The 15,994-nt window shown below is 39.6% G+C and overlaps 1 protein-coding gene across 1 annotated transcript in view; it reads right to left on the bottom strand.

The window, feature by feature from the left end:
* Positions 1 to 15,994, bottom strand: part of LOC103711791 (TATA-binding protein-associated factor BTAF1) — a 64,253-nt gene that overhangs the window by 43,741 nt on the left and 4,518 nt on the right. The window contains exons 2-11 of the mRNA XM_008798074.4: positions 15,797 to 15,898; positions 15,557 to 15,651; positions 11,684 to 11,904; positions 11,435 to 11,492; positions 9,593 to 9,674; positions 7,537 to 7,874; positions 5,147 to 5,255; positions 4,426 to 5,035; positions 4,104 to 4,236; positions 3,959 to 4,027 (exon numbers count right to left, since the gene is read on the bottom strand). Coding sequence (XP_008796296.2) covers positions 3,959 to 4,027; positions 4,104 to 4,236; positions 4,426 to 5,035; positions 5,147 to 5,255; positions 7,537 to 7,874; positions 9,593 to 9,674; positions 11,435 to 11,492; positions 11,684 to 11,904; positions 15,557 to 15,651; positions 15,797 to 15,845 — 1,764 coding nt within the window. The 5' untranslated portion in view covers positions 15,846 to 15,898. The remainder of the gene's footprint in view (positions 1 to 3,958; positions 4,028 to 4,103; positions 4,237 to 4,425; positions 5,036 to 5,146; positions 5,256 to 7,536; positions 7,875 to 9,592; positions 9,675 to 11,434; positions 11,493 to 11,683; positions 11,905 to 15,556; positions 15,652 to 15,796; positions 15,899 to 15,994) is intronic.

The raw sequence follows: 15,994 nt of genomic DNA, 5'->3' as shown, positions 1-15,994 counted from the left end.
GCCGGAAGGAGTTCCTGAGGCCTAACCCTCGGATGCCTGGCTTAGCGCCGGAAGAAGTTCCTGAGGCCTAACCCTCGGATGCCTGGCTTAGCGCCGGAAGAAGTTCCTGAGGCCTAACCCTCGGACGCCTGGCTGCCGAAGGGTCGCTCGCGCCCCAAAGGCGAATCGACGCCATTAAGGAGGGATGTCCGCCGAAATCCTCAGACTGCCAGGTCAGCAACAACCGCCATACGCCATAAAGAAGGCGGGGAGCTCGAAGCGCGCGCGCCTCTCCGAGGGATGGTGGCAATCACGAAGCATCACTCCCTTCACCCGTTCCCCTTCTGGTTCCAGGCTCGGAAGTGGGGGGCTACTGTTACGGAGGGACTTAGCCACCATGCCCCACGTGACCGGCACGCGCGCCCAGGAAGACTACGGCAGCCCCTTGATCCAGCAATCCGACCCCGAGTCGGACATCTTCGTCTCCGCAGCCCGACCCCGAGTCGGCTGCCCCTTGATCCAGCAATCCGACCCCGAGTCGGACATCTTCGTCTCCGCAGCCCGACCCCGAGTCGGACATCTCTCGACAACGACAGGCTATTTCCCAGAGGCACGCCGCGGCCCTCTGCTCCACTACTCCCTGCAACGGTCGTATCCGGCGCTGCTCCACGATCCCCTGTAACAGCCGTACAAAGCGGAGCTCCACTACGCCCTGTCATGGCCGTACCCAGCGCTGCCCCACGACGCCCTGTAACGGCCATGTCAGTGGCAGCTCCATCATGCTACACGATGACCAACCCCCCAAAAGGGCCCCCCAGCCTGGTATATATGCGGCTGGAGGGAGAAGGGGGAGGGTAAGCAAGAACTTCCAGAGCATTCTCCTACTTGCTACTATTATCTTTCCTTCTCCTCCAATCTCCTCTGACTTGATCGTCGGAGGGCCCCCACTACCCCAGTGGTGGTGCGAGGCTTGCTTGCAGGTTTCCCGGTGGAAAGTGGAGCGCAATCAACACCAACCAAGGCAACCCAAACGGAACCCCGTTCACACCGCTGTGCCAATCGTTCTCGGTTTGGACCACCAGCAACAAATATAAATATAATTTTTTTAACACCAACAACCGTTATATTAAGGATATTTGTATAATTAACAGAGTTTTACGAGGGTATACATGCAAATATCAATTTTGGAATGGTATTCACGCAAAATCCTATATTTAGAAGGGTATCCATGCAAAAAACTCTATTTTATTTTTCCTATGTGAAATGATGGACTCGAGAGGGTGGTACCCTTGAATCACCCAACCTGATCAAATGATAATTATCCATGAACATTAATAACAAATCCACAAATTTATAATCAAATAGTCTAAAGTGAATTTGGAGTTACAACATCTATAAACAAATTAAACAAACTATGTTTATTGTTTTTCATAAATTAAGCTCTTATTAACAAAGTATGCATTAACTTTGAAGCAAAAACTTCAAATATAAATTCCAACACAATGAAAATAAATTTACCTAAAGTCATGTCCAGAAGTTCATGACATAGATGTACTGAATAAGCCAAGGGAAACAAAATAGAATAATTCCAACTCCAGATGCCATTGTTACCACCATTTAAGTAGTCTTATTTTTACTATTTAGTATAGTTTTAATGATGTTATTATTTTAGATAGATTTAGTGTTTCTGTATTACTTTTGTAGTTTTATTATAACAAGGGTCATTTTTTTAGTTGCTACTTATTAATTTATCTGAAAAAGTGTTTTATCTATAAAGCTGAAGTTTTTTCTTGCCTAAAAGTAGGGAAAACTATGATTAAGTAGGTCAATTCCAGAAATTTAGAGTTGCCTAAAATCTGAATCCAGCCTAGTTTGAGAAAGATAGTTAAACATTATCACCTGCTGTTATCCGACAGCAACCAACCATAGCCCAGTTTTTTCTACCCGGAGTTGGGTATTGGGGATGGAAGGGGTTGGCATTAGGATGAATCTTAGGATCCACCAATACAACCATGAAAAAGTTTTTGGTTAGTTCAGGAAGAATAGTTCATCTTACAAAGTTTAGTTATGTTACCACCACCTATACACCACCAAGCATTAGATGAATCCTGATGTCACCATAAATGATAACACTAGATAATCAAAAACAATACTGGAAATTATTAATGCCATAGAGCCTAAGGTTATGCACTCAGGAATTATCTTTAACAAATTCACGGGTCAGCAGACAAAAGGCGTATTTGCTCTCTAAATGTGGTCCACATGTTATTATGATCTCATACAACTTAAGCATGTAAATAGTCAACTGCAGGATATTCTTTAAATCCATGTTTCATCTGCCTCATTTTTTTTCGAAAGTAAAGGGTGGAGACACAACCAATGACTTCTAAGAAATTATGGGAAAAGTACCAAAATTAAACAGTAGAAAACAGCTCCAAGGTTCAAACATGGAACCTCGTCATCTTAAAGGAGGGATGCAACAGCTGGACTATTGCACAGCTTGGTATCTGCTTTTCGTACTCATTCTGACATTGTGACCCTACCTATCTTAACCTAGGAAAACAAAATGAGTAGAAAATAATAGAGACAAACCACAAGAAATAGTCATCCACAAATTTTAGTGTTGCAAAAATTGTATGTTCATATTCCCAGTCTTTTTTTTCCCATCACATGACATATGAAAAAATGTTGAATTTGAAACGATAGAATCTAGCAGAAAGTGAAAAGAAAAGGGAAACCAGAAAGCCATATAAAATAGCAAAGTTGTTGACAAAAAATTAAATGAGTGCACCACTATACCACACACATAAACATCATGATATTAAAAATTATTAAATTAATATATGCTGACTGCAAATTTTGTCAATCATTTGCAAGCTGCTGAAGCATTTATAACAATGTTTGATCCAGCGTCGGTGGAACCGTCCCGAACCGTCTGGTTCGGGGCATACCGAGCCAAACCAGCAGCGGACTGGGACTGTTCCAGCCTACAAATTGTGAAACCATCGAAGAAGGGGGAGAGGGAGAAGGAAAGAGAGGAAAAGAGATAGTGAGGGGAGAAGGGAGAGAGAGGGAGAGCGAGGAAGAGAGAGGAAGGGTGGTAGATGGCTAGCGAAGGCCAGCAGAGGGTGGCGGAAGGCTGCAAAGGGTCGAGGAGGGGTGCGGAGGGGCGGAGGAGGGGCTTCGCCCTTCAGTTCCCCTATTTCATTCCAAATAGGGATTTCAGAGGAGGGCCTTTTTTATTTTGACAAATTTAAGTGAAAACAGCAATTTTATTTTGAAAAAAATAACTGAGACCGGTAAGGAGGTTGCCGACTTCACTTAAATTCGTCGAAATAAAAAGGGATCCTCTTTGAGACTCTTGTTTCAAAGAAAACATGGAACTGGAAGGCGAAGCCCCTCCACATCCCTCCCCGATCTTCCACGGCCAGTTCAAAATAGGAGAACCGGAGGGCGAAGCCCCTCCTCCTCCCCTCCACACCCCTCCCCGGTCCTCCACCACCCTTCGTCTCTCTCCATCCCTTCCTCTCCCTCTCCCTCCCTCCCCCTCCCTCTTTTTTCCTCTCCCATTCTCCCTCTCCCCCGCCCTCTCTGTTGGCCACACTTCGCCGACCTCTGCAGGCCTTCTCCCTCCCTTCCTCCCTCTCCACCCCCTCTCCCTCTCTCTTTTTCTCCCTCTCCCCCGCCCTCTCTGCTATGTCGGTATGGATCCGACATGGAATGGCAAGGGGGCATACCGAACCGTGCCATCGGCAACCGATGCGGGCTCCGGCACCAACACAGTGATCCTTTAGATCATTCATATTCTTTTTGGCCGCAAAATAGTATACATAATTAATACAGTACCATAACAATAAAATCAATCTATTCATTAAGTTAAAAATTGGAAAAGGGCATGAGGGATAAAACATTAGAACAAAAATTGCTAAAAAAAATGCTACTAAATAATTAATAGTTGACATGTTGTTCAAATTCATACCCGTCGAACTGCAACTAAATATTTTATCCCAAGAAGGCTTCCATGACGAATTTCCCATTCTTGCCTGTGCTGAAAAGCAATAAGAGAAATGATAAGAAGAGAAGCTTGGTATCAGCGAAAAGACCTGTCATTAAATAATATATACCTGCATTTGCAGTAAGACTTTCAATGTTTCATGAACTAATGACGGATGCATGTACTTGAGAACAGCACCAAGCGCTTGAGCACAAGTTTCACGAACAGGGGCAACAACCTGGTCGGAAACATAGTCTCCAAAGCTACAAGATTAAGGGAAAGGAGATAAGGAAAAGATATAGCCAAGAAGTTCTAGCCTTGCAGGACCAGTCAAAATGAAAATAGTCACGTATATGAAAACATCGGAGAAATAAGTGCCAACTTTATTAATGATTACAGTGTGATGGTTAATTTCTGGTGTAAATGAATCCCAGTTCTTGCTAAATACATACCGATCCAAGGAAAGAACACACAGAAATCGAATGGCACAATCTTGCAAAAACTCCCAGTTCTTCACCCATGAGTACCTGGCTAATTTTATCAATTTCACAAGTTTGGAACTTTCAGGATGATTCCCAATAACATTCACATTCCAAGTGGAGCTATTATCTTCCAAGAAAGATTGTAGTGATGACATATCCTCTTCTTTGACCTGAGAATTCAATCCACCTGTACATAAGTCCGGTTCCACCTTAACAGGAGCAATGTCAAGGTTACCATTAACACACACAGAAGTTGCATCCACCAGACCACCTTCCATGTTCCCATAAGCCCCATTATTCATCTCCTTACTTAAGTACCCAGTTCTACTGTTGGATGGAATTGATACTTCAAAATTAGACTTATGCCTCTTCAAATCAGGTTCATACTCATCAACAGCGAACTGTATATTTAGATCAATTTCTCTATCCCTTTTTATTGAATTTAAAAAGCTTTTATCATCAGAGTCGACTAAACAGGACTTCATCAAGCTAAGATCAGGGAAGTATACTCCAGCACAGGCCCCTTGATATGTTGCAATTTCTCTCAAAACCATGATAGTACCATGGCGCACTTCCCAAACTGTCAATGCATAAAACACAGATGGCATGTCGTCACATAAACCAGAAGCAATAATACATAAAACTTAAAAAGCAAATTTTTAAAAAAAAGAGAAAAGAAAAGAAAACTTACCAGGGTCAAACATATCATGAACAAGTTGATCCACAAATTGTTGAAAAGGCCATTTCCCATTTTCATCATGCTCGCTATTGTCTTCATCTACTGGAGAATCTGTTGAATCCTGCAGAGAAAAATGTCTAAACAGTGGAGCATTTGATGATTTGTGCAGCTTCATATATATATACATGCATAGATACATACATACATATATATACACACACACATATATACATATACCAACATATATATATATATATATATATATATATACATATATATATATACATATATATATATATATACATATATATATATATACACACATATATACAAAATGAGAAACCAGGACGAAGGGGGAGAAGGAGAAGGAGAGAGAGGAAAAGAGAGAGCAGGGAAGGGAGGGAGAGGGAGAGGGAGAGGAAGGAAAAGAGAGGGAGGGTGGCGGCCTTCCGAGGGAGGACCGGGGAGCCACGTGGAGGGACGGAGGATGGGTTCCGCCTCCGGTTCCCCTATTTTGTTAGAAATAGGGTAGACGAAGGAGGGCCCTTTTTACAAAAATTAAGTAAAATCGTCAAGGAGTTTGCGGACTTCACCTAAAATTTTCAAAAATAAAAAGAAGCCCCATGCAAGACCCCTATTTCAAATGAAATAGGAGAATCAGAGACGGAACCCCTCCTCCGCCCCTCCATGCGGCTTCCCGACCCTCCAGCGGCCTCCACCGAATGTCCACCACCCTCCTCTCTCTCCCTTCTCTCTCTCTCTCTCTCTCTCTCTCTCTCTCTCTCTCTCTCTCTTTTCTTCTCTCCAATTCTCCCTCTCCCTCTCTCTCGCCTCCTCTACCATGTTGGTACAAGACTGGCACGAATTGGCACAAAGGCATATCGACCCGTGTCGTCAAGCAACCAGGGCCCAGTTCCGACACAGCAATTCTTGATTTAGATAATTATTGCCAAAATATTATACCATATGAACATAATAATATATTCCAATAATATTAGTAAATTCAATATTAAAATATTCTTTAAATATTATTTAATAATTATTATATTGATACTGAATTATATTTTTATAATTTTATGCTATCATGTTGCTTCATTTCCTAGAGCTTACCTGGATTAGTCTAAAACAGGAATAAGAAACAATCATTCTCAACAAAATTCACTGTAATGGATTTCCCATGAATGGGAAAGCCTTTCATAATTTCAATTCCTGATAAGCAAACATGACAGTGGGTGGACTAAGCAGCTATCTCAAGGAGAAGGATGGTGAAGAACCATAGAAAAATTTCAAAAAAATCTTTTAACACGTACAGACAGTAGACTTTTGTTGACACGTCAGTTTTACTAAAATAAGAAGATAGAAGTAATAGGTTGCCTGCCATTTTGTTAAATTCTAGTGACACCCTCTCAAATTATCCAGATTATTCCCTCTTTTCAGCAAATTACCATAGCAAAACCCATCATAAAAAGCGCACGAGTGTAATTGCAAGTGGCGTTTTTTAAGGTTCCACTGTAAAAGAGCAGCTATCTTTCTAACAACTTCATGCAAGTCACAGTTCAGATTAAATCCATTTATTTAATTCCAAGCTTGATTAAAGTTCTGCTGCACTGCTCACAATCTGCCTAAAATATCAGTTAATTTATAATTAGATAAATTTATAAAACAGTAATCTTGACTGAAGATGAAAATCAAACCTATTAGTGTGTGCGCGCGCGCACATATATAATGTACGTACGTATGTATGTGCGTGCGTACATATGTATGCGTGTTACAAATAAGATGGTATATGCATGTCAGTAAATAAGAAAACAAATATATGCATAAATGTACGAGCATAATATGACAATAACTGCCAGAAAGTGTCACTAACTCCAAAATTTCATACCATCAAAAAACTAGGGTGACAAGCATTACCCATAGATACATGGCTAGGATACTATACAAAAAGTGCAAAGAAAAATGGGACACGAGTCCAAAAACCTCAAAAAGCCTATGGTGCTTTATTTGCTGGGAATGTTTTCATAAGAAAAGTAGTGATTGATTAAATATTTTTCCAGTACAGTGGAAATTGAAATAAAACATTTACTGATCTGTGACTTTTCTCTGAGCAAGTGGAAGAATAAAATGCTGTTCTACATGCTTCCAAATAAAAGGAAGCATAATTGTATCACCAAAAAAAAGGAAGCATAACGGACATGTCCTGAAACACATCAAGCAAGAAATTCTTTCCAAATTGTCTACAGAGGTTTGCAATTCTCCACATCGTTTAGCTCTCACAACAGAATAACAAACAAAGATAGAATGACATATACAACATTTCAGAATCAGAAACCAATAAAATTCCACATAGGATATCCATAGGTAAATAGGGTCAACAGCCAGAAAGTAATTTTTAGTCATACCTTACTGGCACCTAGTGGATCCGAACATGTTCCTGTAGGCATCACTGTGTTTTGAGAATATGGTACCTCAAGCTCATCATCCTCAGACAAGCATTTTGTATGATCTTTTGCATTTATTTTGGCTTTTCTTTTTAGTAGATTCAGTTCCCTAGCACTTAACCTTTTAGGCCGAAAGCTAGGAACCATTGTAGCAACTAGCTGTTCGATATTTTGTCCAGATCGGGATGCATGACATCCACTATAGGATCCAATTCCACTCAGATAACCTTTTTGTGCCAGAAGATCCTCATCTTTAATCACATCACTTACATCCATAAACTGCTCACAAACATCTAATCCTGCAGTTGAATATATACTCAAATGTTAACAGAGCATATAAAACATATGCATAAACATAAAGCATAACTAAACTACACTAGACTGATAGAGATATGGAAGACCCAAAGGATACCATAAAAATAATAAACACTACGATGGAGAGCACAATAACAACACCATTTGGATTCAGTTCATAATTAACACCTCCTCAAACTACATCTACGATTGCCAATGGATAAATGAGTCATCCAGCCACTTGAGGATTTTTCACAATGGTGAGAAACTGAGAATGCATAGAAATTGAAGAAATAAGTGCATAGTGCAAAGAGAAGAAACCATCAACAGGGGGGACTAAAAATAATTAAATTTTGCCCATCTAACTTACCTATTCGTAACCTCTTCAGCATGTAGAACTGTGAATTAACTGGCAACCCAGGAACACAAGAAAAATGCCACTTCCCCTAGAATTGACTTATATCAGACCTTAGTACCCAGAATCTTCTACCTAGGGTAATGCACTCGCTTCAGAATCTTCACAGTCAAACCCGCAGCGACTTCCTGAACACTTCAGAATTAAAAGTGTCTCAAAAATATCCTCTTCTCTGTACCCGCACCAGCTCCCAATTTTGGCAACTAAGCATCAGGCTAAGTACAGAACAATAATTTAATACAACTTGTATTTACAGATTCCCACATGTTACCTAGAAAAATAAATGACGTGACTCTCTCAAACCTAGGAAATGCCTAAGAATAGCCTGAAAACTGTGTCAAAAGATTCAAGAAACACTACTAAGTTATGAAACAAGGACAAGAAGAGGAACTAGGAATTTGCTATTTGGCTGATTCCCTTGCTTTCCCAGTATGTTTTTCATGTTTTTCAGACATAATATCCACTTCATCAGTTAAAGGAAATTTCAATCATCCTTTCCCCTATTTTGTATATCAAGTATACATGAAATCTCAACTCCTGCATCCAGCGAGAAGTTTCTGTGTCAAGCATGTATCAATGAGTCAGGCACATGTCAAACACTTTGATACTCATCCATTCTCGTGTTCTAGATTTCAAAGACTAGTGGAGAGTTGGATTCTTCCAACGAGTCGGATGCACCATAATGACACTCGAAGTAGTCATTTTTCAAGCCTGGGTATGCATTTAGATATTGAAACAATCTTATGACTTACAATTCATATTTATAGAATCGTTTAAAATTTATTGAAGAACCAACTATTTACTAGAATCATATCTTATAACTTGAAGTATAACCCATTTACTAACTTAAACAACAAACCCCTTCCAATCATTAAAGGTCTGAAATCAAAAGTGACAAAATCATAATTAACCACTAATAACAACAAACAAGAATCTTATCAATTTTATATAGGAGATCAAGAAGCGGAAGTAAAGGTTCTTTCCAAATATAGCCTTCAACTAGCTTCCTCATTTTCCCATGTTAATGAATAAGATATGGTGCACTTCAAAAGAAGTAATTTACAAGTTATAACATAAGCCTGTAACCCTCAAGTAAATATTTAAAAGGATGCGAACCCATATATATTACTTGCAGCTTAGGTTATTAATTATGGTGATAAAAAATTAAACTGCAGAAAAAATTGGATGGCAAAAAACTGGTCACAAGGCCATTTAAAAAGAAATAACTATAACCCATAGCACAATAAACCCATACTGTACTGGTACAGAACAAAAACATGGAGGAAACAACAAAGTATTTGAGCTAACCCAAACGACGACGAAGGTTTTGCTTCTGACGAGCTAACCGCTCTGCTGGATTCTTGCTACTGTCACTTGCAACATCATACTCCTAATAATAATAAGAGGTTAATTTTTCTTGATATCATCAGTATATAAATGTCAAAATATTAGACTAAAAGTTGTACGTTACTAGATTAACGATATCAAAAATGGCAATCTCTAATAAAAAGAAAGGAAACAGAATACCATAGAGCAAATTAAAAATACTAGCAAACTGTAGTAATGCAATATCAAGCACATGTCAAATAAAATTACAGAACTAACAGACCTACAACAAGTTCAGTAAAGTGCCATAAGCCCACAGTCTGATTTAAAATTTGTGTGACAAAAACATTATAGTTTGACATGTGACCCTTGATTGAAAACGCATATGGTTCGGCAAGCCCACAAAGTCAACACCAGAGTCTGCTGAACAAGCCCATACCGGCCGGTTCAGCCCGAACCGTACCGGTACTGGCTCCTACCGGTACCGTTCGGCTATACGAAACGGTTCCGGCCCAATAGGACCGGAACTACAGTATTACTGGGCCGGAACCGGGCAGTACCTGCCAGAACCGGCCCGTACCGACTGCGTACCGGACGGGACCGGTATCGAACCAGTACTGGGACCGGTTCGGCGATTCTTGGTCAACACCATATAAATGAAAAAATAGTTGAATTTGCTTGCAATATAAGATATTTGTATTTCATCATATAGGAATCAGAGTAGAACTTGGATGAAAAATCTGTTGTTTTAGATTCACTTTGAACTAAAGAAGTGAGGAGGGATGTAGAAAGTGAGGCAAAGAGCTAAGGTCCATTTGCAAGGAATGAAATATAGATACTTTAAGGACTAAAATAAAAAAACAAAAAAGATTCAAGAAACATGCAATTTAATGCTTAATTCTCACACTTGGACCGGAGGGGACCGGACCTTGGTGTGCATCCAGGACCCCCGATCTCTCCATATCAGGTTGTGGCATCCCAACACTTGGAATGGCTTGGTATCTGAGAACAGCAATTTTTAATATATTTTACTTTTTTTCTCTTTTTATTTGTCTTTAACGGTTACTTAGGGCAAACCACGGACCATCATAGTATCATACGAACCTGGCCCTAGACTAAGACGGCCCCCACTAGCATTTAAACCCTTGGATTAGATCGCACCTAGATATAACCAATTCTACCCAATAATGATGAATTTTCCTCTTAGTAATGCCCAAGGGCCGGCCCTTCTCCTCTCTCCAACACTTACCAGAATTATAAGGTATCTCTATAATACCACCCCATTTTGGCGAGACCTAAATCCTTGCTCCACACAGACATAATTAATGGAATCACAATCATCCATCATATACTCCCTCCTCGAAATTAACCATGTGCATGGAACATGTTTGGCACTAGTAAAATATATGACAATAACACTCATTTTCGAGTTTCGACAAACAAATACTACACATCCAACATGCAAAAGACATTATAACCTATTTAGGAAAAACTAAACAATTTCCTAAGACATATTTTCATGGTTCATACTTTATTATGCAATATAAGCGAACAATTATCAGATTATATTTAAAGAAGTGCTGTAAACTATCAACTCATGGAAAGAACATCAGCTCTTGAATGCAGTATACATACAAAAAAAGTGGATATTGGGATGATTTTCATGTCAAGCTCAAGACTCCATAGAGTTCGTCTATGTTCATCATATTTAGTACTATAAGATGCTCAATTTACACATCAATATCAACCAAATAAATCAGCTGAAAGAATGGTTTGAGTACATCCAAAAAAGCTAACTGAGCCAGAAGATAGAAAAGCCATTACCTGTCCCCCTGATGCTAACAATGGAGAACCAAATTCCAATACCTTATTAATGTCAAAACTGCAAATAAAAAAAAAGAACAGAAATTAACCTCCAACAGTTATATTTATACTGCCATCAATTTCCACAGGTTTGTAAATCCACAACAAGAACAGAAATTCATGAGAGATGCATCAAAATCCAAAACAACATAGATGGTTAAAAACTTAAAATGATCTGTTTTCTGATCAAATTTGATTTTCATATAGAACCTTCTAAAAGAGAGGCCTGCAACATCATTAGGTTGAAAATTTGACCAAGACATTCCTACACCATTAGAAACATCAGAAAATCCAGCCTCCTGCATCTCTGCTTCAACAGATGCAAAAAGCTCATCTAGAGATGTGTGTTTGACATTTTCAGCTATTGCACCCACAGCATGAGCAGCAGCAACCCTTGTATCCCAGTTTCTACTGCGAAGGAATTGAGAAACCTACAATTACAAAGCAAAATATCAACACCAAAGATCATATAAGAATACCAACATTTTTTTGTGATTATTGTTAAAAATCAAGGTTTTTGCAATGATGCTGCCAAATATACTTGCTATAAAATGGGTAAATTAAAATCAACGGTTAAAATCTTGATAGCCAGCCCCATCTCAGTTTGTTCCTGATATGATATTATACCAGGACAGGACAGTACAATTGGGAGGAACCAAAATAGCCAGCAACAATAAGAGGAAGATAAAAAAAATTATGTCCCAGTCCATCCCGACCATCTTGGTGTATTAAAAGTGTCAAGACACAATTAGGACGCTTGGGACATCCCAGATGAAAAGAATCGATGTCATGCAAGTGTCTTGGGTCCCAATTTCCCGTTGGAACAGTATGGTACCAGCAGTATTGTCCAGTTCTGACAAGACATAAATCCTTGGTTAAAACTTAAAAGAGTATAGACAAACCTATAGTGACAAACACAACAGGCAGCAACAAATTTTATACCTAGGAAGTCAATTAGAGGATTAGTACTACGATAATAATATATTCTGGCTTAGAGAAGTTTTTCAATGTGACTAAACTTTGTGATATTAACATCTATAACAAAACAAAGTATAACTTAATTGTCTACCTATTGTAGAGATATGTGTAGAATGAAAAAGAAGTTGCATTCTATGAGTAGGAAAGCACCAAAGCAAACATGTGATAGCATATACAGGTGGATACAGCACTATGAGTACATTCCCCAGAAAGAGTAAGAATATATATGAACAGCACAATGAAATAATACATGGCCTAACGAAGACGACAATGAAACAATACATGCCATAATGCACATGCAAAACCAGAGACCCTGCATTGTCTCAGATACCTTTCTGCTTCAAGAATATGGTGCGTCATGCCAAGAGCTTTCCATATCAATGGCAAAATATGACAAGGTATAAAGTAGCTCTCAAGGAAAATAAAGTGTCAAGACATAGCGCAGCTTCAGTCATTCACAAAATTCCAAACCCAAATCATAAGAAGACTGCACACACACATCAGAAAAATCATGACTGCGCTTCCAAGTAACTCTGAACCACTAAAGAAAAGATGCATCAAGGTGCAAAGGTGGTGATAAAGCAAATATATGGGAGGTGAAATGGTACCAGAAGAAGCTAGAAGAAACATAACTAACCACAAAAGCAGAATGCAGCAAATGGCAACCTAACCACTGAAATTTCAGTGGTGTGAAACATCCAAGTAAATATATGAGTTAAACACAATGATGATGTATGTGTGGGCAATGATGCTATACAGCAACATGTAATCCAGTAACCAAATCAACTTAAAGCGACATAGCACAAATGACCAAGCAGACTACCAAAGATGCGGAACAGGGCTCAAAGATAGGTAATGGCAGATAATGCTAGTAGAAGGCAAACCATAAACAGAAGTCAATGTCAGCAGACATGACAAAAATAATTAGATAACTATCATGGGATGGATCTGGAGATATGATGCAAATCTACAGTTCAGTAAATACAAGAAACTGATGCTAATAAAGCAAAGGAATCATAACCAGATAGAACTTAGTGCGGTCAAAAAGATTGCCTTTATATAAAATGTGCAACTACAATAGCAAAAATATGAAGATAGAGTCCCAACAAATATGTTGGTATATAAGGTAAAGATGACCAAAAAACACCATATACATTGGATAAGAGAAGTGACCGGTAACTTCATAAAGGACTGGTATTATGCAAATAAAACCCACATGCCCAACAATGAAGCAAAATAAGGTGAGATAACAACAAATTCCAATGATACAGCAAAGACAAATAAGAAGTAAAGGGTGCAGAAAGGATCAAATAAGTGTACAGATAGCTAAGTCCAATTAATGCTGATAATTAGATCCATCAAGAGGAAGTATGAAGGTTGAAACTCATACTGGTTTAACTGATGGACTACCATAGGTTCAAGAGGCAGCAGGAGGACAAGTTGTTCAAGTTGTGGAATAGGAATTGGAAGCGACTGGTGCAAGTGGAGTATGTGATCACAATGTGCAACAGCAAGAAAATAAATGCACATAAAATGTAAGTATCGACCCCAATAAACCTAAAGGATGGACTCCAGAAAAAGAATGTAAGGGCTGCAAAAGAAAAAGATGTGATCAAATGAAGCCAGCTGTGGTTCCACAAATTCTAAAGGCAAGAAGAGGGATCAAGTAGGCAATTGATCTTGCAATCCCATGAACCATGCAAACCATCTTACGAAACAGTATACAAAATTCCCTGTATGGACATGACAGGCATGTCCAACTGCAACTCAAAATATTATATCATAAATGCCCCAACATTTTTTTTTATGTTATTTGTTTTTTATTTTGCTACACAAGTTGTTTCTGTCATCCACAAAAAATTATCCATAGTATGCAGCTGGTACACCTAAAGCATAATAAATTGTGGAACAAGTTGACTCCTAAAAGCTAGTGGTTGGACTGAGATTGACTGGAAACAGCATGTGAAATGTTTTGGATTCAAAAAGTTGGAAAAAAATGCTGCAAGAAGCAGTAGCAGGAAGATCAGAAGCAGAAGCTACATGCACTAGAGGATGTTGCAATGAAGATAAGGGGCGCACGATAGCTGAATAAATTTGAAAAGCATAGTTCTAAGCAAGGTCTAATGTGCCGGAACCGGGCTCCGGATCAGTTGCCCGGCGGCATGGGTCGGTACACCCTCGCACCCGTTCCGTGTCAGGCCACACGATAAAGAAGGCGAGAGAGAGAAAAAACGGGAGAGGAAAAGGGAAAGATAAGGGGGAGAGAGGAGGGAGAGAAAAGGAGGGTGGCGAGAGGACCGGCGGAGGGCCGGCGGGCTGCACGGATGAGGCAAAGGAGGGGCTCCGCATCCAAGACCTATGTTTCGAACCGCCACCTCCACGCGGCTCGCCGGCCTCCACGGCCCACTGCCAACCGGCCTCCACCTCTCTCTCTTTTCCTTCCTCTCCCTCTCCCTCCCACCCCCGCTAGCTCTCTCTCTCTCTCTCTCTTCCCCTCTTTCCTTCTCCTTCTCTCTCTCCAACGACGGTTTTTCGTTTCGGTTGCCGGAACCATCCTGGTTCGCCGTCAGTATGACTCGGTATGCCCTGACCAACCCGATTCGAGACGGTTCCGCCAATCATGGTTCTAAGTTCTAACCATCCGTAGCAAGAAAAGATAAGTATAAGTTTTTGATATCATAAAGAAGAATCTAGGCAAAATGGTTGCTATATGAATACCCATCCAATCATACATACATTTGTATCTTAATAACTTCCCTAATTGATGTCTAGGAAGAAAGTTACCACTGGCCATCAATCATATTCATCTAAATATCAAAATTAAACTGAAAAATGACTAAACTTGCATGTACAACCAATGCTACTAGGAGAGCTATGATCCAACACATCATGAGCATTTTGCAAGTATTGACACTATATTTCTCAGGTCCAGAAAGGTAACATCCTCGTATGCCATCTGTTATTTAACATTGCATGGCTGACTGCTAGAGATTAATTGATTTTATTGCAAATGCAAACAGCTTAAATAAGCTAAGGTTAAAAAAATTAAGCAATCATGAAGCAAGCGGAGACAGGGATCAGGGCTAAGCAAAGTCAGCTGGATACCTTTTTTAAGAGAGAGCTCAGGTCTTGAGGATGAGACTTTGCAATATCCCCAATTTGTCGTGCAGCAGCAAACCTAGTTGCTTGGGATGAACCAGCTAAATTTTTGTCAAAGAAACTTCTTTTCAAAACCAAACAATGCAGACAGTAACACAATCATAATATACACATTCCATAACAAAAAGAACTGCATAACTCAGTCTAAAACAAAGTACATCTAGCTTCCATAACAAAGGAGGATACTGTCCAATAAGGTGAGCAAACGATGAAGACGAGATGAATTTTGAGCCATAAAGCCTGTAAAAAGAGAGGCTCTCTCATCCGAAAAGGTCTGTATGCTACAGTCTGCATTGTAAACAAAAAAAACGCCAATGTCTAGTTAGGCACTCTTTGGATTATAAGCTTTCTACAAACATTCATGTATACACACTATTTCTGCAT

The sequence above is a fragment of the Phoenix dactylifera genome, unplaced genomic scaffold (assembly GCF_009389715.1).
Source record: "Phoenix dactylifera cultivar Barhee BC4 unplaced genomic scaffold, palm_55x_up_171113_PBpolish2nd_filt_p 000046F, whole genome shotgun sequence".
Taxonomy (NCBI): domain Eukaryota; kingdom Viridiplantae; phylum Streptophyta; class Magnoliopsida; order Arecales; family Arecaceae; genus Phoenix; species Phoenix dactylifera.
The sequence above is the reverse complement of the archived record's forward strand: the minus strand, read 5'-3'. Positions and strand labels throughout refer to the sequence as shown.